At 41.0% G+C, this 24,010-nt stretch overlaps 1 protein-coding gene across 7 annotated transcripts in view; it reads right to left on the bottom strand.

The window, feature by feature from the left end:
* Positions 1-5,056: 5,056 nt before the first annotated feature.
* The window catches only part of STOX2 (storkhead box 2), a 127,692-nt gene continuing 108,738 nt past the window's right edge, over positions 5,057-24,010 (bottom strand). For 6 of the 7 annotated variants that reach the window (XM_031607505.2, XM_031607506.2, XM_090138899.1 and 3 more), the window contains 3 exons: positions 22,551-22,703; positions 12,290-14,552; positions 5,057-8,135 (listed from right to left, as the gene is read on the bottom strand). In XM_031607505.2, coding sequence (XP_031463365.2) covers positions 7,940-8,135; positions 12,290-14,552; positions 22,551-22,703 — 2,612 coding nt within the window. In that variant the 3' untranslated portion in view covers positions 5,057-7,939. Of the gene's footprint in view, positions 8,136-12,289; positions 14,553-22,550; positions 22,704-23,550; positions 23,633-24,010 lie in introns of all 7 variants that reach the window. The other variant, XM_031607511.2, reaches the window with a different exon arrangement.

Genomic DNA, 24,010 nt, shown 5'->3' on the forward strand with positions numbered 1-24,010 from the left:
CAAGGTAACAGGGCCCGAGGCCCTGTCAACCCTGCGAGACCGCCAGTGCTCCATCATCACCGCCTGCTGTTCCCAGCACCAGTGCCCTGCCTGGGAGCTGAGGGGCTTTCTGGATCTCCCCTTGCCTGCATGGGACAGAGCCCTGGCCACGTGGAGATGGGAGCTCCTGGCTCCCTTTGTCAAGCTGGAGATGTTGCATGGGCTGCATGTGATGCATACACGCAGATGAAGTTGAGGTCTCAACTGTCAGCTTCTTGCAGAAGTGGGTAAAATGTCTCACTGCTCCTTTCGAAGAAAAGGGAAAATTGTACCACTTTGCTTAGGTTAAAAATGAAAAAATGCAGCTATTTTGCCGAGAAGCTGTGCCAGGGCCATGGCTCAGCTCAGGGTCATGGCTGGCCTGATGACAAGCATCTGAAAGTCATCATCAGCTTGTGTCCAGTGGAAGCATGGGGAGTTGTGGCAGCTGGATGCTGAATAGGGATTTTCTGGCAAGTTCACATTGGGAACAAGCCAGAGGCAAGCACTAAACTGGACTCAGGAGAGCTTCTCCCTGCATGGCCTCCCTGTGCTGGGCCAGTGGCTGGGGCCTGCTGGAGAGCAGCAGGAGGAGGATGGAGCATGGCTGAGGCAGCAAGGAGCTGGTCCCATGGCTGCAGGGGAGGCTTACCAATTGCTAAGCTCAGCAGTGTCCCAGCCTGCCTGCGGGTTGCTCCACATCATCCCCTCCAAAAGGACAGGCTTCTTCCTAGAGCACAGACATGTACGTGCTGGTTGATTTATTTACTGTACTTGTTTTCAAATAGCTGCCAGCATAGGGTTAGGTCTTCTGTGCTTATCAGGATGAGAGATGAGAAAAAAGATTTAAAAAAATGTACTTGGGATTTCCTGCTCCCAGTCCCCATTTGTCACTCCTGTGACAGCAGGGCTAAAAATACTCTGTTCAGTACGAGGACTTGGAGGCTGAAAGGAAGCTGCTCACCAGCATGAGCTCTGCCCTCCCAGCACAAAGCCAATGGTATTTCTGGAATCGTTTTTCTCAGCATTTAGCTGGGGCCTTGCTCAGTGCTGGAAGATGAATGAGAGCCAGAGCTTTAGCTGAGGTCTGAGGACTCCTTTCTGAGCCCTCAAAATGCAGAGATGTTGGGCAAGAAAGCACAGGAAACAGGAGCAGCAGTCGAAAGGACAGAAGAACAGAAGAGATGAACAGCGAAGGAAAACTTCCACTCAGCATTTTTTTAAAGTCACCAATCTGGAGTGGCATGGTTGGAAGGGAAGTGCTGACAGGAGCTCCTTTTCTTCTCTGGGGTCTTTAAATGAACAGGGAAAGTGAAAAGAGAAAGGAATGAAAAAGGGAGGAAAAGGCTCTGTAGGAGTAAGATGACATTTTAAGCAGAAAGGGTGAGAAAAGGAGCAAAGGATGTCTCATGTCAAGTAATGCATGGGAAAAGAAAACAACCAGAAGGAGGAAAAGTGCCAAAATAGAGCAGAAGAGGTGGGATTCTGACAGAGAAGGACATCCCAGAAAATAAACCAAGAAGAAAAAAGTCAGACACTATAGAAACAGTTGAGAAGTCAATGGAAAAGAGCAGCACAGGAGAGGAGAACCTTCAAAATACCAGACGAGGAATCTGTAGAGACTGGGGGATGGAAATACGTCCTGAGGTCCATGCTTCCAGCAGAAAGGCACAAATCAACAGCAAGAGAATGGTTCTTCACCGAAGCATGTTGTTTCAGCTGTCTGGGTGTGTGGTCAGCCCCCGTTCTTCAAATCCCACTCCTGCAGTGGTAGAGGATGCTAGGACATCTCCAGAAAGGCAGAATGGGAAGGAACAGCACACAGTTCGACTTGGTTTCTGTGAGGCCCCAACCAAACCCTGCCTGTCTTCGGCTATTTTTCCTATATTTGAAAATTCACAAATTCAGGGAAATGAATTACAAAGGGAAGAGAGAATCACACAGTCATAAAGGTTGGAAAAGCCTCTAAGATCACCTAGTCCAACAGTCCACCTACCACCAATGTTGCCCTCTAAGCCATGTCCCTCAGTGCCACATCACCACATTTCTGGAACACCTCCATGGACTGTGACCCCACCACCTACCTGGGCAGCATCCAGTTGCAGTGCCTGACCACTCTTCTGGAGAAGTTTTTCCTAATATCCTCCCCTGGCACAACTTGATGCCATTCCCCTAGATGGAAGAAATGAAGCCAGCAAAACAAAAAAAGCCATGGTAGCAGTGGCAAAATCCTGGAGCCCAAACTTCTCCAAAACCTCTTGGCTGGGCATCAGGATGCACATGAGACTTTGCAGCACTTCTCCAGCCCTGTACTTTCCTCCCTTCTCACTGGGGTTCTCAAATGCAGCCAATTTCCTCCCTCGTACTCTCACAGCCCCCCAGAGAAGCGCACACTGACACAGCACTCACCCAGTTTTTCTGAGATCGACAATTTGTAACGCAAGGTTTCAAAAATGAGGGAGAGAATGGCGTGTTAAATGGAAGCGGTCTTCTCTAAAATGGAAAGCATTTTCTCTAAAAGCCACCGTTGGGTACAAGAAATCCACTTAAAACATATAACCAAATGTTATTTAATATCTTAAAAAGTAACACAATCCAAAATGGATATTTCACACAACACTACATAAACAACATGAACACAATATTACCATATGGAGGGACTTTCAAATATAGACTTACAAAAATCCCTGTCCTTTTTTCCTTTAAATTATTATACTAAGCATGACAAGTTATCATCATTTACAATATGGTACACTGACACAATAAAAACCATGTTACAAATGTGCTGTTATAAATCAGTAATGTTAGGGAAGACATTTCATGAACCGTAATTATTTCATATGAAATACTATACAATATAAACAGAACATCCATCTTGGATGACCTTTACAGCAACCAGAGACCAAGTAATTTTTAATTTTTTTTTCTTTTTTTTTTTTTTTTCAGTGCAAACACATTTATACAAGGCAGTCTTGGCTGCAAAACTCCCTTCTAACATACAGTAAGTCCCACTTGCATTTATTAACTCATTTAGACCTAATGCAACAGCCACATTCAGTCACTCACAAGAAGTTACCTGCAGAATTACCATCCCTTTCAGCACACGTCTCCTCCACACACCAAGGTAACCCCTATGCCAGCTCTCCCCGCAGCCGGGCCAGGCACGGGGCTGCTGCCCTCTGCCAGGGATCTCTTCCAGCTCCGGGTGTGTGCGTGCGGCCTTCTGCTCCTTTAGTGTCTTGGGGGAAGGAACACGGAAATCCTCAGCTCAGAACTGAGCTTCAATGGAGTTAGCAAGCAATTCCGCTCTCTGTGAGAGGGGGGAAGCGGGGAGTGACTGCCAGATTTACACCGTGGGGCTGCAACCAACGCTCGGAGCCGCTACGAGAAGTGCGAGTCCCGGATTCCTCTAGCACCAGCCTGGCTTTAGTTGGGTCCTGCGTGCCACGCAGCTCTCTGATGCAGTATCCATGTACTTTACTTACGTTGGGGGGGAACGCTTTAGATATATACTTTGTTTTCTTTTAAAGAATTATGTAAAAAATAGAACTTTTCTCTCTTAATACTGTACAGCTTTCTTCAGAAGAGCAAAGAGAATTGTAAACTGTGCGGGTGACACCAGATCAGGAGTGCTATTTGCTTCCTCAGCACCACTTGAACAACTGTGTTTAGGAAATGCTCTGGGAAATGTATTCGAAAAACACATTTTTAATTAAAAATCCTGTTCCTAGACCCTCTGCTGGCAGTACCTGTGTGACTGGAACCTGTTCGGCACTGCTCGTCTGAGAGTCCCCGCAGGACCACACAGTAGCTCCTCTCTTAAACCGACCGTGTGAAAACTTCAGACTATCAACACTTTGGTTCACTAAGAAACTTTACTTGAATGACTTTTGAAGAGAAAGAAGGAAACTGGTTAATAATTTTGTCCACAGATTTCAGCCTTTGTCCCTTTTTTTTTTTTTTTCAGCATGCCCTGACACAAGATGGGGACGGTGCCACCCACCTGCCTGCCCTGGCTGCACCACACGGAGGGCTGCAGGGCCAGAGGGCATGATCTGGGTGCAAAGCATGACCTTGGCTTCCTCGTTCTCTGCTGTAAGAATGACTGCTCTGGCAAGCACTAGGCTGTGGTTTTCATTACAATATTTCTTTCCTGATATGTTTTAAAGTTGAGCGAGCATCGCTGCTTGTTTTATGGATATTTTATAATGATGCAAAGAGTCAAATGGACGACCTCTTATGATTTTTAACTGAACTATTTTAACAGCTACATTAGCTCCACTGATGACCGTATATTAACCTGCACTGTGATAATGGTACTAGTTTGCTGAAAGAGGTGTTCATAAATCAGGGCTTGTATATAAATATGATCTGCTTAAGTTCAGCTGCCACTTTCTTCCTTTGGTTTTTGGAAAATCTTTTTTCCCTTCTGAACGGTGGCTTGTTGCAACTGGCTACTTCAAAGGCTGGCTTCATTTTTCTTGGGAACTTGGCCACGTTTTTTAAACAATAGGCACATACCTCAAGCGGGGTCCCTAATGCTGCTCCCAGCAAAGTCAATTAAGAGCTGCTGGTTATTTCTACAAGAGTGAGTGGTTCTGACGTACACACTCCAGAAACCAGAGCAAGTATCACTGTTCTAACCCTTACCAGTTCCGAGAAACCATGACCCGAACAGTTGGCAAAATCGGAGGCAGAATAGGGCCCAGTGTATTTGCAGGCTGCCAAGAAAATACCCGGAGCGTCTTCCCCTAAAACCCCACACCATCAATCATATTTCACAGACTGTAGATGTTCCTAATTTGCTCAGTTACATACACATTTTCAAGTTCTACCAGGCAGAAATTGTAGCAGTAACTGGGGAGAGGATGGGAGGATTCAGCCTCCCTTTTCACTGTTATCCAAATTATGCAGCCTTGTCGAAGTCTTACATGACTCATCTGAAAGACAGATTTTTAATATTGTAAAAGGAAATCGTGGCAATGGAAACACGATGACTTCATACGCAAGCATTGACACACAAGAGAACGCCATGAGCTAATGCTTCAAAGTTTTTAACCTTGCTTTGTACAATACGCTTTTATGTTGCTGCATTTCATCAAATTCATGGAGGTAGTTATATGTGTAAAAAAAATTACCATAAAAGTAACATGTTGTATTATAATAATACATATCAAGTGTGCAAAATGCCGACAGATTTGTGTTGACCCTTTACAGTTGAACACAACACAGATTCAACCTAATCTAACTCTGTAAACCTTTAAATCGATACATTAGAATGATAGATAAGCAACCACGTAATACAAGGCTATGATTTCATCAAAGGATTAGGGTGACATAAAGCACTCAAGCTCCACTCTCGTGGTTTTGTTACCAGAACCTCAAGATGGAATTTCCTTATATTCCATTGTTGATTTTTAAAGAAAAAAGAAAGAAAGAAAAAAAGAAAAAAAGAATAAAAGTAATTCAAGATTAGAACGTTTCTATTTGAAACTTCTGTTTACATTCCATATTCCAAGAGTCACATTAATATTGGTACAATGCCACGTCAACATTAATATGACATTTATGTTGTCTGCTGGTCTCTGGGAACTTCAGAAAACTACATACTACACAGTTTGTAGGTATGTACTGTCATGTTTTGTTGGAACTATGTCTTCTGTACAACCAGCTGCCTGCCTAAGTTCCGATTAGTTTATGACAAACACTTCTCCAAAAGATGAAATTTGTTTTTGCTCCTCACATTCTAATACTGCCATTTGTACTTCAGATCATCGGCTGTAATTATTATTATTTTTTTTGTTTTGACATTTTTATTTACTGAATGGATACATACTACTGATGTCAGAGCTTGCCTCAGAAAACAAAATCACAGTCAGCCACTGCATAGTATATGACAGCTCCCCACAAAAACTCTGACTCTACAGTTCACATGGAGTAAGCACGGCTGGAGTTACATACTGAATAGTAAGATGCGTCATGCAAAGCGCTATATGGTCATTAGAGCACATCTTGGAAGGTATGATAAGGCAGAAGGCTAAAGGCCAAGTGACTTTGATAACCGACCAAAAACACAATAATTTCCTTCATGTGCACCAAAAGGTCTTATTGCTCCTGTGAAATGGAATTTGTACACTGAAACCAAGGAAAGCAGACCTGTGCATTTACTGGGTACTAGAGATGTTCTTGACAGAATTAGAAACTGATCATGTCCAGTTAGAAAGCCAGCTGGTAAGAAAATGAACTTATATCCAACTGCATAACATAAGGCTGAACCTTCAGTGAAGACTTCTGATGAGAATATAGAACATGAGTGAAGCTCAAATGACTCTGCGTACAGAGTAATGCATGTCACCAGAACCTGATGAAAATACTGGTTCTTAGTATGTACAGTTGGTTTTAATACCTGTGTACTACAGGAGCTAGACAGTGGAAATGTCCCTTTTCTATTCAACAGTTTGGACTGCTGAAGATTTAATATCTTTGTTATTCTTCCACCAATTTGTCTGTTCTGACAGAAAACGAAGATAGAATTAATTTTTAAGTCAGTTTGTTGCACTACCAGGTTGCATGAGGAACAGAGCAGAATGTGACCCTACACCTCAAAATTATTCTTGAAGTTCAACTATCCTTAGAAGTTACTCTGCAGTAATTAGCATGGTACAAATTACTCCAGAGTAACAGTTTTGGGGAGAGCAATTAGGATAAACCATACCTACAGAATTCAGTTTTCTACTGCCCACCATACGGACACATTTAATTTCTAGAAACTAAACATGTCCATAAAATGCTAAATTGCAAATAACATCCACTGAATAAAAAGGCCAGAAGTTTATAATTCTCTAAATTTTGTTCTCTGATAATCACTACACTGTATGCTATTTTTAATAGCCTAATTTAGGCACTCTATTTAATAAGCTACATAAAATAGATTTAGTCCTTCCACTAGAAAGAAATCAGTTCTTCAGGCCATACTTGTCATTTATATCATAAAGAATATTTTTGTTCAAAGAAATCAGATTTTTTTCTGGTTCCTGCGTTAATGGCAAGTTGCAATACCAGAAGTGACACGAAAATCAGATTATCTTTTTAAAATACTTGATGTAAACTGAAGATATTTCCTCTATTTTGTGCCACTCTGCGCTGCAGCTCTACAACAGTTATAACTTTCCCTTCCCTCCCCATTCCCCCCTCTAGCAAAGGTCTACCTCCCCATTTGTGACTGCAGAAGGTCATGCAGCGAGCTTCAGTACACAAACAACTCTCATACTTCTGAAACACAAAAGGGAAAGCCGTCTCCCTCCCCACCCTCCACACTGTAAAAAAAGAACCTCTTCTTACTCACTTCAACAGGTATTTGCAAAATTGTCACAAAAACGCACAGTGGAAATGACTGATCGGTACCGATAATTCACAGACAGAGCCGAGGTCATCACTCGTCACATTTGGCATCATTTTTCCTCGTGGTGATCCTGGCTGGTCACTTTCAGCACTGGCTCAATTTTTGAAGGAAACCAACTCTGCAGCAGAGTTTAGCTTCTGACCAGGGACATCACACATCTGTGGCATTTTTTTAAAATGAAGTTGGCAACTGCATGGACATTGAAAATGCAGATTACACTTACAGTGTCTAGACTTTCATATATGTGCTCAGTTACAATTAAGTGAAGCAAAAAGTGTACATATTATCCCTACTGCTATTCTGTTGCTACAGAGCCGCAAATGTGAAAAGCAATACCTCGAAAGAAAGATTTACTTGTTGCCCCTAGTCTACATAGCAGCACAGTTTAAGTAAACACTAAAACTGTGGTTGAGATGCTTTTTTTTTTTTTTTTTTTCCCTCCAAAGATGTAAACATCAGTCCCAGTGTCGTAAACTTTGCTGTATGGGATAAGACAGAAATTCTGAGGCAGGCTGACTATCAGACACTAGTGACAGAAGCTTGCAGGCAGTTAGCTGGTTTCTGCAGTTTCTCAGCTTCGCTTGTCGGTGGGTCTGCGGTGGCTCGGAAGCTGAACGCTGGGCCTGCACCGCCGTGTGCTGGGCTCAAAGCAGGGTTCTGACGTCTGTTGCTTTCAACAATGCTCGAAGTGTTGGATGCCAGGCTCTCCCGAGTACTAGAATGGAAAAGAAATATATATACACACTCACATATGACATGCCGATATATCTATCGACCAGGCGGGAAAGGAGAATGGAGTGTTTTATAATAGGCTTCCTATGTTTGTATGCAATGTCACATCAATAAACCATCTCATTTTGACAGCTCACATATGTTCCTCCAGAACGGGTTCCAGCAGCACTCAGCAGTCGCTGTGCTGTAACGCAGGGACAGCACTAAGCAGAGCTGGAGCTGTCACACAGGGTCTGTAAACCAAACCACTACCAAGTATCTGGATTTTTACTCAAGGACATACCTTCTATTTTGCATGTGGAACATAATTTTCTTCCCTGGCTTGTCCATTTTTGCACAAAGTAACTTCATCAAATCAGCTCTGTGAATAAGTACAGCTAGCAGAGTAACCATGCAACTTGCTTTGTCATTTCCAATCTACATCTTTCATGGATTATGTTTTCAACTAAAAATGCTACTTTACATGAAACACATAATGCTTCCGAATGCAACACCTAAATTGTGCCTTACTGCAGAGACTACTGCAGGTCACAAAATGCTAGCAAATCAGAATAGCCACAACATTCTCTGAGCAAGGAGTGCTGTCATCTCACTCAGATAACAGACCGAGTTCCTGTAGTTCTAACACATCGTTTGTCCATGGGAGTGACAGCACACTTAGCACTTTGAAAGACTATGCCTTTAAACAATACATCTAACTAAGAATGCAGAAGAGTCTATATTTTGGATCAAGCTTCAAAAAACTCACCCATATGCTAAAGCTAGATTTCAGCACTACCACTCTTTTTGTTCTCTTTCTACTCTTAATCTCTAAATCATGCAGAAACAGATTTGGTTTTCAAACAGTCGTGAGGATCCTGGTTATATATTTTTCATCTATAGCCCCACTTCTTTGCAAAATGACACCATGACTTGCCAAGGACATGTTTCCTGAGTACATTTAGAGTACTACTGGATGTCAAATGGGCACTACAACCAGAGGTACTAAGGACAGAGGGAGAAATGTGTCAGTGAGCGACACAGGGGAAAGAAGAAACGTCTCGTTTAGCTGTAGTAATAAATTTAGCTGTAAGTCATCTTAAACTGACTGCAACTAGAATGATGCTTTTAGAGAAGCTCTTGTAGATCTTTTAAAATCAATCAAAATGGCACTGATCATCTGCCAATTTCCTCCTTGTTGTAAGCAGTTCCGAACAGCTACGACAGGTGACGCATGCACTGAGCTGCAGTGACATAGGCTGTGCTTCTGGTCTTTGATTCCTCTCCTTCTGCTTACAAACAAGAAGAGGAGCAATCTTTGCTTTCTGAAGATCATTCACTATAGTATGCTTCTTTAAGAGACCACCAATTTCACATTTTCAAACAATTTCAATTCCAGTGTTACAAACTGACCATTACGACATCTATAGGTAACGACTGCAGTGAGTTCTGTATGCAGAGTAATGCCAAAATTAGCTCCTTCCTTAGGTGACAAAAGAACAGCAGTATTATATAAGCCCTAAAAATAAAGCAATAAAATGAATACGGTGAGCTAATGGATACCATATACACCACCTGTATAAATGCAATGAACAAAATACTGAGAGGCTGTCCTCTAGACAGTGATACTTTGTTGAATTTCATACACAAAACACTTCTGAAGTCAAATGATCATTGCAAATCACATGCAGTACCCACATCTCATTAAATACCCTTTTTCTTTCACAGTGTAGAACTGCTAACTCTGATTCCCCAGGCAACACTGCGTGACCAAACAGCACCACAGCCCAGCAGACACAACCCCAGAGGTGCACATCAGCAGAGGCCCAGAGTATACTTGAGAGAGATCACCAGATGCAGGTCCTAGTTTTATCCTCTTCCCAAGGCATCTGCTAATGGATGCTGTCAGAGCTAGGTGAATCTTACCAGATGGATGCTGGACAGTGTTTTTACATTTCCTGGAGAAGGGCTGTGGAGTACATTTTTTGTTACAATGGTAGGCAAGTAATAACACAATGGTAAATATAGCCAGAGGGTCCAAATCCCCCTCATCTTCATTTGTTTTTATAGAGTTATATTGAGGAGTGACCAAAAGCGAGCAAAAGCATCCAATTTAATCATCTTGATGCAAAACTCTTGGATGTTTAAAAGCCTTTGAAATACCTGGACTTACGCTGGCCTTACGAAACAAATACACAGAAAAAAAATGCCTACAGAACGTGGTTTTTTTTAATGTAAAAGCTTACTGTCTGTGGCCTTGCAAAAAGAAAAGAATCATAATTAATAAAATTAAAACATGCTATGTAGAACATGATCATTATTAAAAGCTGCTTATCTCTTTCCCTTTTAATCTTAACAAAAGCTGAATCCAGTTAGCTCACAACGTTCTGTTCTCTTCAATCTAAGTTCAAGTTGAACTTCAACAGAAATTTTAGCCTTTGTGTAAATAATTATGGAAGAAAATGTCTGACTTTGCATTAACCAGACATGCAAGCTTATATTCAGTTAGCATGCATCTAGCAAAACTAAGAACTGATTTTTATCCAGTCATCATCTTGTCCTGGAGATGAAACACACTGAGCAGAGCAGGATAGGCTGGGCAAGCAGTAACAAACATTATATACTTCCCTGCAAAAACTGACTGCCAGTATAGAACTTCAACTTAAAGAGATTACATTTTAAAATAAACAGCACAAATAGCCTCAGACAGCAGCTGTATTTGGGAAAGATGCCAAGCATCTGCAGAGCAGTAGCAAAATCAAAATCTTCTTGTACTCCCTTTTTTAAGTTAGATTCAGTGCAAATGTGATCATTTTACTCAAATTACTCCAATTTTTTTTTTTTACTTAGGAAAAAATCATACATATGTTAAAAGTCCGCTCCGGTAGCTTGATGTTTGCTGCGTGCTGCAGCAGGCCCAGCAATTCCTGCCGTGTCACTAACATCAAGCAGGAGTAACCATCAAATCCAAAGGAATTTATTTCAGAATGACATGACTTTAACTGAAAAGGAAAGTTAGTACTGTGTGTAGAAGCAGGAAACCCTTCATGTGCCTTTCTGTGAGCCTTTGCAGTAGATTTTTAAGACTATAATTTTGAGGATTAAGAACACTTTTTAACTTAAAAGAAAACTATTTTCTTTCCTCTAATACAAATCCAGTCTTGGAGGTTTTATTTTTAAACACAGGCAATAAATAATTTAAACCTAAGTAAGACACTATAGGAGAACAAGCATTGTAAATTATTTCTGTGGTTTCAGAGTCATTGTTCTGAACTCTGATGGGTTGCTATCCAGGGCAAACAAAACCAGGCAAGCTCCATTCCAGCAGGGACCTAGGATAGCTAAAGTCCAGAGGGAGAAGGAAGAAGGCTCGAGTGAAGGATTCTTAACCTGGAAATGAGATTATCAGAACTTCAGGGTAGGAAACACACCAGGAACTCTCTCCTCACTAAGCCTGTGAGAGTCCAGTTGCACCAAGACTTCTGTAATATCTGCAATCCCTGGGATGGAAATGACTAACCCTTGCCACCACACACAAACGTCTGGGCTCTTTTCCCAAGCATCCTAGGCAAGACATCGCTCTCTCTGCGGGTGCAGTACTGGGTCATCTCTGAAGGTAAAATATCTTGAGCCCTTTCAGCAGTGTGGAGGAAGCAGCTGTTCCAGACTCACTGGTTTGGAATGGCAATAGATAAACTTCCAAAATTTTTGAAGAAAACAAACAAAAAAAGCCAAAGCCCATACCAAACTGTTTTGTTTTTTTTTTCCCTATGCCAAAGATTACGGCATCTAGTTATGTCTAGTCTTCCAATTAGTCTTGATGAGAAAAAGAAGGGGCAAGTATGCAGGAGCTCATCCCTTCTACTCTAAATGCAAACACAAGTTTAAAACAGAGAAAAAAAAAGGACACAGGGACATTTTTCAGCCAAAGAAAAATAAGATAATACAGAGTTAGTACCACAAATGGTCACTGGTTGCTTACAGTATGGGAGAAAACCATACAACTGAGTATCAGATTCCAGAGCTGCAGAAAACACTGTCTTAGAACACGTACATTTGTTTAATATGGCCTTACATTCTGTTACCAATACAATACACACAAATAATAAAAATTGAACTTTCTAGCCTGTAAAGATGCAATTAATGTGACAGTCCTACCGTGGAGAGTTGAACCCGCTGTCCACAGTGATGCTGCTGCTGTCCATGCTGTCCAGGCGGGCTGAGTGGGTGGCTCTCTGGTTGTTGCTATTTTCTGTTTCTTTTGGAGTGAGAAGAGTGAGATTCTTCTCAAACTTTCTTTGCAGATCTCTCTCTTTTTCCCTCTCCAGGAGCCACTGCATTGTGCCAACATCATCCCTGTTCTTCTCTTCCTCAGCATTTTTGTTGGTTCCCTCCTCTGAGTCGTCGTCATCAGATACGTTGTAGTAATCAAACGAGGCCTCCTGGTTCCCAGCTGTCTCTTGCTGTCTCTGTGAGACAGGCATGACTTGTGTGACTGAGGTTACTATCGCTTGTTCAAGTTTCTCACATCTGACTGGTAACGTGTCAGAAGGGGTCTTTTGATGGGGCTTTAGCAGGGGTGTGCTAGACTTATGGAAACTATTCACAGAAAGAGTGTTGTGCAGAGGTTTGAAGAGTGTATCCTTACTAAATATTTCTTTCCTTTTATCAAGGCTGCTTGATTCAGCACTGTGGTGTTGAACCAGCCGTCCGTTTGCAATCACCTCTGGAGTCTGGCCAACAACCGCTGAGCCGCTGCTTGGGCCCTTTGGGGACTCCTCTTTGTGCACCCCAGGCTCCCTGGGAACATGCTGAGACTGTCTTTCTGAGGGAGTCATTTTTTTGAGCCCATCTGTCCCTGTCAGCGTGTCATGATCCTCTTTGTTCTTTCCCAGTGGTGACGGAGCAGTAAGCACAGTCTCACTGGACGTGTTGCACTGGAAATAGTCATCGACTGCAGATTTTGTTGTGCAGGAGTTGAGCTCACTATACGATGGCAAATTCTCCGTAGGCTTTTGTTCCAACACACTACAGGAACTGGGGGTTTCTACACTGCCGCTAGCTATTTCAGGGATGCAAGTCTCTTTGTAGCTTGCAGATGAAATCAGAGCCCTTTGATGACTGAGCGACTGAGATGGCCTTAAAGTACTATCATCAATGTAAGTTTGGCTAGTTGTTTGGTCATCTGGGCTACAGCCTTCACCCATGTCTTCAGGTGTGCCTAAAGTAGCTGAGCCCAGAGGTCCCTTGGAGTTATCCATAGATCTAGACCTTTCTTTAGCCTTACTAGACCGCTCATTCCTCGATCGTCTATCCTGCGTATGGCTGTGGCTCCGATGGACCTTAGAGTGGGAGCTTCCCCTGGAAGGTTCAGGAAAAGGCATTTCAGTTCTTCTTTTAGCCAGCTCACCAGACACATCCCATTCTGGTGTCATGGGAAAGTGAGATTCAATCATGCTAGGGTTGCTGTGCATTATAAAATTATCTCCCTTGTGTTCTATTATGAAACAGCCTTCCCGCGGGGATCGAGTCAAGGGATCATAGAACTCATACTCTCTTTCAGCAGGTATATCCAAATGAGAGCCATCAGATGGATCTCCTTTGGATACCCGAGTCTTGCTGTGTGACCTCGATTTCCCATGAGACTTTCTGTGATTCCTACTTTTTTTACTTCGTCCACTGTGGTGAGCTGAAGATCCCGCTTTGCTTCGTTGAGCTTTTTCTTCTTCAAGTTTCTTCATTAGTGCAGTGTGCCTCATGACATTTTCCACAGTCAAATCTGGGTTAATGCGCCTGATAATCTCCATCTCTACCTCTCTAGGTATAGTGGTAGGGGTGTCCTCGTCTCTCAGTGGCCACTCCTCTGGAGGAAACTGGGCAGAGAAATTTGCCAACTGTTTTGTCTTGTCCTTCTTAAAACTTAAGCGGAATAATTTGAGTCCAAATTTCTTAGACTGCTTTTCTACATCTTTAGGCTTTGTGAGCGTCTCTGCCTTATAAGAAAAATTGACAGTACTTTTACTTTTCTCAGTGGGTGGGACCTGGCATAATGAAGGAGGACAATATGAGTCTTTACAGTCTTTTGCTGACTTTCTCTGTAGGGTAGATGCATGCATGCTGTGCATGTCTTCTCTGCAACAATGGCAGGAGTCGCAGTGGTTTTTGGGTAGTGTTCGATCCCTGACGCATCCCGAGGTGGAGGGAGTGATAGTTCCTTGTTGCGGAGAGGTACATTGAGACCTGTCAGGTATCCTCTCATCCAAATGGTACCATTTACTGTTAGTTCTTATGAGAGATGGTGTTATAAAGTAAGTCTGCGGGGTTACAATGAAATAACCATCTGGAGTTGGGTATATTTTCCTCTCCCGTACAAGCATATTCAAGGTATGTCGAAGGATTTCTGGACTGGGTGTTGGAACCCCTAGAAACAACAGCAAACACATATCAGGGAGTATGTAAACAACAGAGTACTCTGGCTCCCTCCCTCCCCTACATAAACCTGTTTTTCTAATGTGCAAGCTGGAATATGCTGAACAAACAACTCCAAAGTACTTTGTTAGGCATTCTCTTGTCTGTTTGTTTTTTCACTTATCTCCTACACTTCAAACATATGAATTATTAAGAGAAAGGAGGCCATTAATGGAGTGCTAAAAAAGAAAGAAGAGAGAACTTCTCGTCACTTCCATCGCACAGGTGACCCTAAGCTACAGGATGAAATCACTGGAAAGCAAAGGGTGTTAGAAGGAATATTTCATTTTTCTTCTTCTTCCAATCAAATACATATATGCCATTTCGCCAGAACTACTTATAACAACGTACAGTCTTGTATAAAGTAGTGGTTATTTGTTCATCTGGATGCCTAAGTAGTTTTCTTACAGAAGAATACCACAAAGGAAAAAAAAAAAAAGATTCCCCAAAATTGCCCTCCATCACAGTCTTGACTGAACTGGTTTGAGATTAAAACACATCTCAACTAAAACAGCTGCTCCAAAATACATGTTTTGAATGATACAGTTCAAGTTACCCAAGGAAACATTTCCACTATGCTGGAAGCTACAGATCTAGCTCCTAAGAATTTGCTTCTACCTTTCATATGCAATGTGAAGGATGCTTACTTAAATAAATATATCACATACCAAGAGATGGTCAAATATGTCAGCCATGCATCAGTGCCACACAAGCCACACAGGAAATGTGGCACTGTGAACCCAGTCCTTCCCGCTACCAGTACTCCTGCTGAGTTCAGTGGTGCAGCAGCAAGTCTTTAATAATTTATTAGATAAAATACCAAGTTAGCATGCTGTGCACAAGAGTAAGTTCCATGTAGAGCTAAGGGAGCAAGAGTTATAACAAAAGTAGTTTAAAAAGAAATCTGCTTGTGTTGAATGAGAAATAATAATCTTTCAAAAATTGCAGTTGAAACGGTTATCTTCGACCACTATATTTTGCTGAACTAGGAACTGTTTAAGCTTATTTTGGGGTACTGAGCTGGTTTATATTTTTTTTAACTGAAGAAATTCTTATTAAAAGTTACGAGTATTTACTGTAGGTTTTAGTTTTCTTTCCAATAAAATTAATTCAGTAAATAAATAATCGAATTTGAGGGTAAGTTATGTTGGAAGGGATCTTGATAAGTCATGTGGTTAGCCACCTACGTAAGTGCAGTAAAACTTAGAACAAATTATCATATCAGGTTCTGAATAGCTGAAAGGATGAAAATTTCATGAAATTGTGCCTTCAGTAACATTTCACCAAATACTTGCTTTTCACAGAAATACTTTGGAAAAATTTCAACGAGCTGTCACGCAGTTACCTTCCATAGCACGTGGTGTATGGTCACCAGCTCTTTGCCCACATGTCAAAGGCTGCAGCCTGCAAGCTCCCTGAGTTCCTTAAGTGAGCAAACATGAGAATGACAGCAAGAGCTCTGGCAGTATGACCAACATCTCATCACGTGATTACCACACTCTGACTGTACACATAAATGGCCTCCAAGCATCAGACCCAGTACCACAGTGCAAGTGAAAGGCAGGACAATGAAAACCTCAGTATCACAGAGAGCAGGAGAAATTGCTCAAAACAGTTTCTTGGTGAGAGTGCAACTTTGGAAAAGGCATGCTCTTGGGATGGGATGATAGCTCTCAGTAAACCACTGGTAGCCCAAAGGAATCTGACCTTTGCAAACAAAATAAGAAGTCTTACAGTGCTGAACAAATTAAAGGTGACCAGTGCTGGAACTTACAGCAGCTCTAACATCCTCTAAGTAAGAAGGCTTGCTGCCAAGCACCCTCAAACTTAATTTCATGATATAAAATATGGCGACACAGATCTATCATTTATCCCATCAAGCACAATGGAAAGTAAAATATAATGAAAAAAAGGCAAAATTTCTTGCCTGTTTCTGCCAAAGAAACAGATGCAAACTACCTGGGATATAAGTAGTAACGGAAAGTAAAAAAGAATTAACAAGCAAAAGATATTCATCATTTTCAAGGCCCATTACCATGACATACCTTTAATATCTACATAGAGCATGCTGAAGGAAATCTAGGGTCGGTTTGGGCAGTACCACCCCTTATGCTTTGCATCACAAGTGGTAGATGACTCCAATCTGACTCTAATCTCAAGCTTACATGCCTCTCCATCCTGTGCTGAAAATGCACTGCAGGGTCCAGTCCTGCTCCTGCTGAGATGCAGTTGTCGTGCAGCAGCCAATCTCTACTCCTTCCTCTACATACAACCTGACCAAGCTACTGCATCCTCCAGAAGCCTACAAATAAAAACCTCAACACATATCTACTACCTTTGTCTGGAAGTACTTGGTCCTTCATCCTTATTTCACTTAACTTAAAAGAACAAGAAAAAAGAAGGAGAAAAAGGAGACAGACATTCAGGTAGGAATGCAAGGAAGAGATTGATATGGATCATCTCATGTTTTAAGCTAGCTTTTTTTTAAACTGTAACAAAAATGCCCTGCAAATACATGGTAAAAATAAACATGTATTTTTTCACCCAACAAACCATAGTGACTACAGTATGTTGGGTGAGTGTCTAAATAATGGATGCACTGTAGTTACATTAATTGACTAAGTCGTAGGGACAGAAAACGTGCAGAAAAAGTAATTAGCATGCCTGGGCAGTCAGTGACGCTGTAGGTGAACTGTGTCAGCCTTCTCTCTGGAGTTAGAGTCTATCACTCCTATTGCTTGCTGCATGTAGTACTTCCCTTCATTTCACTATCCCAGCTGTGATGATAGCAGATGCAGATCTCTGGAGTACTGCTAGCACTACGTACAGATTTTGTTCAGGTCTCTTTCAGGTACTTACAAAAGCAGAAACGGACTCACATTTGAATTAGGTTGTTCAGCATTGTGAACAGGAGCAATGAAATTAATCTAGCCCCCTTTGCTGGTATTTTGTGTATGCCTTTATACCTAGTACTTTAGGTGAATACTTCAAACATGGCTGCATATGGCATAGTCTTGGCAGATGTGCACTTGAGCGTTCCCATTGCTCGTAACAAAGCCAAATGAGCACAAAGATCAAGCAGTTTATTTATATTAGGAAGTGTAACATCTGTCCTGCCTAATGATTCGCCTTCCCTACCTACTATGTCTATTTTACCTCTGAGCAGTTAAATATTTCACCCTATGACTCCAACTCCAGTTGTGTTGTTAGGTTTTGTTTCCAAACTTGAAGTGTGATATTGGGTGTGCAACGGAATTATGCAAATTTAGAAGCCCAAACTTTCCCACTGGAAAGAGAGATCTTCTCATGTGGCAATTCATATTCATGCAGTCAAAACAAAATAAAAATACAAGGGAAGTCCTTGTTTAATCCCATGATTGGTGAGATTTCCATTAGACTGCAGCAGATTCAATAAAAAATAAATGTTCCTCTGTGTGGGCATAAGATTTCTACAACCTTTAAAGAGGTTAAAAAACAGCAGAGGAAAGTCTTGCTGTGGATGAAGACTGTAAGACAGGACTGGGTCGTTCAACTTTCTTCATACAGCAATTTCAATGCCATGCATCAACAAATACACTAAGGAGAAAGTGTACAACAAGAACAGCCTGGGACCAGCCCTGCTTCAACTAGAGCCACTGGCCAAGACTCTCCTGACGTCAACAGACACAGAACAGGCCCAAAGGCACAAAGTGAATGAAAAGGAGATCTTTTTTTTATCAGTATGTATTTATCATTTGACAGCTCTATGCCTTTCCACATTCTGCAAGCCAGGGAAGCAAGGGGCCAAAACAGCATCTTGTTCAATGCAACAGGTCAATTATCTCAAGGTGAGAGGTCCAAGTAGGAAAATTTGCACATTCAGGGCTGGCCAGAGACGACTGTCATCAGCAGAGAGAAAACAGGAGGCTGACACAGTGCAACAACTTGATAAGGAAAATAGGATAGCAAGAATTCCAATCCTACACAGTCTCTCTACACTTACCACATCAGGATTGGGTTTGCAGAGGATGGGTTTCCAGCTAGATCTGGAACTCCCCCACAATATCTCAGTTGTCTGACTCTGATGTGGATAGACACGAGTTGTGATTGACACTCCAGGGATAACAAAGCATTTCAAATAATCAAAGACATAGACTTAGCAGCCCTACTGTGCTGGAAATAACAATGAGAGATAGAGGGCAAGTGACTTGTCAAAGATCATGGCAACTCAGAGGCACAAGCAGAGGAAGAGATGAGATTTCCTGGCTTCCTCAAGATCTTTTTCTTCACAGTAACCTGCCCACATCATTTCTATATATAACCTGCCCTTGCATTCGGAAGCCTACTTAAGGTCTCCCTGCTCCTATTAAATAGGCGCAAGAAGAAAAAAAACAAAAAAACCCAACCAACCAGTAGTTTAGAGGCTCTATCATTTAAAATACTGCATGACAGCAGTGGTGTTATTTAAGATTATGTAGTGTTTAAATAATTCAAAAGCAGAAACTGTCTGGACACTGAATCATCAGACATGTACATTTTTTGCATCTCAAGAGAGTCTACTATGCCATCCACTGAGCTTCCAGACAGAAGATTATGTCTTGTTTGCTGCTCACAAAGAACACTGACCTAGGGTGAACTCAGTTAATGTATGACACTTATTTTAAGTGCTACATATATATTTCACATATTTAAAGAGCTAACAGATATGAATGTGGATATCAGAGAAATTTGCGAGCTTTCAGAAAACTTCTTACTTCAAAACATGACCTAGTCCAATACACAGACAGTTTCCATGCTGAAATATCGAATACCTTAAAACGATTTTCGTAACAACACGGACAAATTTGGATAGAAAAGGAAAATCCTTACTAAAGACAGCACAGTCTAATGATCAATGTTTCCTTCAGCAATAGCAATACGGATAAGAGGGTCTGGCTGCTAAACACAGGAACAGAGGTTACATTCTTAGCTCCTTATACTGGATTTCAAAGATTTACATTTAGTGCACAGGATTTAAACCATGGTCAATAAATATAAAGTAGGGCTGTACAAACATCTCATTGGGTAATTCCAAGTTAGAATAATGGAAGCACGTGCAGCAGGAACTTTCTTGTTCTTTAAAAAACCTGGTAAATAACAAATGCCACAAATAAGACGTACATTATCATTACAAACTTTTTCAATAAAATAAATTCATGAAAAATACATCTGAAGTAGTATTTAAATGGTGTTAAGTCTGCTAAAATGATTTTCTCCTGAGCTGATGCTAAGGCTTAACAAGGGATAAAAGAAATACTCTGATTGGCTCATGAAATACTAGTTAAGGATGTGGAGTGGTTGCTATGTGATGTTATAAATAATTAGCATACCTTATTTCAGATAGAGCCATGGCCCAGATTTATGCCTGCACAATGGCTCAGCAAACTAGAGGGCTAGACTGCTCGTGTAAGATCCGCACTGAGGAAAGAGGTTTATTATTCTTAGGCAGTTTGAGAATGGCATCTGGGGTCTTAGGAAATTTATATGTGCCATGAAGAGCAGTGAAGCATCTGTTCATTAAAACACAAACGGCACAGGCAGACAAGTCCTGCTACAGGGTGAGCTACAGAGAGGTTATTTGACAATGACAGCTACATCTACACTGGCGATGCTCTCCTCTCTCTCAGCGTATCATAACATAATTAGGAAAAATAAACTATCAGAATACGGGAGGACATCAGATATTTGAAAATAGCCACAGTGAACAGAAGGACTCCAAAAGCCATGGCTGGTTTATGAGACAGTTTGGGCAGACAAGTGGAAATATCACTCAACATGAGAAGAGGTTCCATTTATCGTATAAAGGCATGAGATGCGTGAATAGTGCTCATACACTGAGAGAACATGCACGCTTTCTCTGTTAAACACATTATGGCTGGAAGAGAAGGGCATTCCTCTAGAGAGGGGAAAAAAACTAAACAACAAAGGGTGGGTTTATTTTTTTTTTTTTTGCTATAATTTTCTTTACGTTTTAGGAAATGGAGTGGGAAAAACAAGGCTCTCCTTTTTTTAATCCCCAACTTGAGAAATGCACATGTCCGTGGCCAGTGGAAAAAAGAGGCAGCAAGAGACTGTGTGCTAAGTTGCCTGAGGCTTCTTGTGAGCAGTCTGCAGCAGCAGAGCCTGTTGAATTATTTTTGATGCATGGCTCTGTCTAGCAAGAACAGCACAACGCACCACGGCACCTGATAACCATGCTCCCAGGAAACTCAAGGGATGCCATCAGTAAATTATTGTTTCCGCCACGCAACCGCGTTTTTATTAAACGTACTGATAGAATCATTGGAAAAAATACTTGCAATCTATGCAATCTTTCCAACACATAGCTATATAGAAAATGTGACCTAGAAAAGAACATCAAAATTAAGTCAACTAGAATTACAATTATGAACTTCGCCTTCCTTGCATCCTGTCCCTTGCAACTTTCACCACTATTTTCAAAATCTGCAAAGCATACTGAAAATAAACCCTCTGCAAGCTAAACCACAAATCAGGACAGAGGGATGGTATTTACAAAATACTATTGCAGTAATCTTTTCCGAAGTCCAATTATCAAATATCAGACAGAACTGTTTACCTCAAACATAGCTGTAGATTCAAAACTACATTTTAAAACCTCAGAAGTGAGTGCCAGTTGCAGCAAAAGTCAATGCAACCTTTACGGCTTTGAGTTAACTCTTGCTTTGTAACTTCTAAGTTACAAAAAAGTTCAAGACATGAAAACACATAGGATCATAGAATGGTTTGAGTTGGAAGGAACTTTTAAGATCATCTAGTTCCAACCTCTCTGCTATAGGCAGGGACACCTCCCACTAGACCAGGTTGCTCAGTCTGGCCGCAAACACTTCCAGGGAGGGGGCATTCACAATCTCACTGCATTATGATCACCGTTATGATTAGGCTGCCTAGAAGAAGCAGATACATCACTAGTTTTATTACTCAAGAATTTTTAATTACTGCTTTTGTGTCATTAAAAGAAGTACAACAAAGAATTTTCTTAGTTAGTTCAGAGAATTGTAAACTGAGAGACAATTCCCCAAACCTTTTAGTCATAGAGAGTTGCCAAGTTAAAAATAAATAAATAAAAAAAAATCAAGCCAGAACTGCATCCAAGATGACTCTGAAAGTCCCTGCATGCCAGACCGACAGCCTCCTCTCAGCTTAAATATAACACCCTCCTGCTGAGGCAGACACATCATCACCATTGGACTCTAGCGCTTGTATTAGGCCCTGCCAGATTTAAGAGTCTGTCCCACAAGCAGGATGTGGGAAACCCACTCTTTTTAAGAGAATGCTCTACACAGAGACCTCTGTGAGGTCAGCCCTACACAGAGTGAATGATGGCACTCGAAACAGCTGAATGAAGTTAACAGAGCTCTTAAAACCAGATTGAAAGCCATGAGGTGGAATTAGTCTGTTCTGGCTCCAACATATGCTTTTGTTCTCTTTACGTAATAAAGAAGTCTTAAACTCTCCTGATTATGATGATAAAGAAGGTGTTTTGTGATAAAAGCGACAAATAGCCTTATTTATTTATATTTTTTAAATAATAATAAAAAAAGAAACAAAGGAACACAATCTGCTGTTTAGTATCTCAAGATATCGTTTTAATATTTACATAAAGTCAGGAATTGGCCCTGCAAAATGCATCTCGCACGAATGGCCCCGTCAAATGGAACTTCTCTGTACATATAAGAAAAAAAGAACAGAAAGTTTTAAGATTGGAACCCAAAAGCCTCCTTTTACTTATGGATATCATCTCATGGTTAATCAATATTCCCATCCAGGAGAGTTAAGGTAAACAGACTACTAAATGCTGAAACTCCATCTTCTAAGGAAGCCAAACAGACAAGGCAGTGAGTGGGGGGAATCTTTAACTGCCCTTTTACAGGCATGAGCTCTTCTGACCAATGATTTATTCATGCACAGTTACCTGGGAAGCAGGTTGTTAGGTGCTCCATTAGTGCTTCTTGTGTGACTTGTTTTCGGGCAGAGTTCATTGCTGAGATGGCCAGGCAAAGGATTTCCCCAAGTGGAATAAATTGTGACTGACTGATGGGAGACATGCTGATTGGTGATACATCACCTGCAAAAAGACAACAGATGTGCAATGAAGCATTCTGTATAAAAATGCTGCTCACAGAACAACGATGAAGAGACACAATTGGAAATGATGCAAACAGCTCTGCAGTCTTTGTACTCTGCAGAATGAGAACCATCCAACTTATTTCAACCAATACGCTTATTTCAAAACTTGGACATGGTGAACTTTGGAACAGGGGAGATGTACACAATGCAGATATACTTTTTCAAATGGTGCAGTAGACAGTCAGAAAAATGCCTACAAATTGTCATTTAAGGTTGCAAAACCTTACATTTGAACATTCTAGTAGGTAAATCCATATACAAAAGCATTGTACACATTTTTCTGGATGCAGAGATTTCACAACCCATTCATTCACTGGCTAGTGGTATGGATTGCCTACCACTTCCATCTGACAGACTACATCTATTAGTGACAGAGATTACAAAAATATGATGATGTGTTAATGAATACCATTTCCACTCAGCTGGTGAAGTGGAACACACTCTTTTAAGGCACAAAACCATCAAACACCTCAAGATTGATACTTTGAATAGGTCTCTCTCAGATCTACATGACTAATGCCTTTGCAAAGATCATATACTTTTAGGAGTTTTTATGGTTTCCAGGATGGCCTGAAAATAAGCTTTGTTGTGACTTCACCCAAATAGTTTTTTCTCGTGTCATCTTTAAACATAATTCTCTAGCCCATACTTAAAAGACCACTGAAAAATCCTTAAAGCAGAAGTTACTGAAGAAATGATAATCTGATAATACTAGCAAGACTGCACAACTACACTTAAAGGTATGCATTTTTACATACTTTATATAAATATAGAATTGATCTTACATGCTGCTCCATACTTCCTCTTGAAAGGATAACAGTTCCCTGATGATCTCAAATACAGGGGAGAAACAGACCAAGAGATTTCCTTTGACAGTGGAAAATAAATAATATTCAAATTTTTCTCTGTAATTTTGAGGATCTGGTATATGCCCTATGAATTCTATATTCCTATTATTTCTACTAGGCAGGAATAGCAGTCTCTGAAAGCGATTATCAAAATACACTTAGTCTTGCATTACAATCATTACTTTGTTAAAGAAAGGAACTGGTGAACTGCTGAGAGTAGCAAATTGTGTAACTGTTTCAGTGAGACATAGCAGCAATGTTTTTCAATACACCAGCTGTACAATCTGTTGTGTACAACAGTGATACACGTTACCCAAGACATAATAATGATTTAAAATACACATTGGCACTATGCTGCCTCCTGACTGCTGCTGATTAATCAGGCCTGATCACGTCA

This window comes from Phasianus colchicus, chromosome 4 (genome assembly GCF_987193195.1).
Source record: "Phasianus colchicus chromosome 4, bPhaCol1.hap1.1, whole genome shotgun sequence".
Taxonomy (NCBI): domain Eukaryota; kingdom Metazoa; phylum Chordata; class Aves; order Galliformes; family Phasianidae; genus Phasianus; species Phasianus colchicus.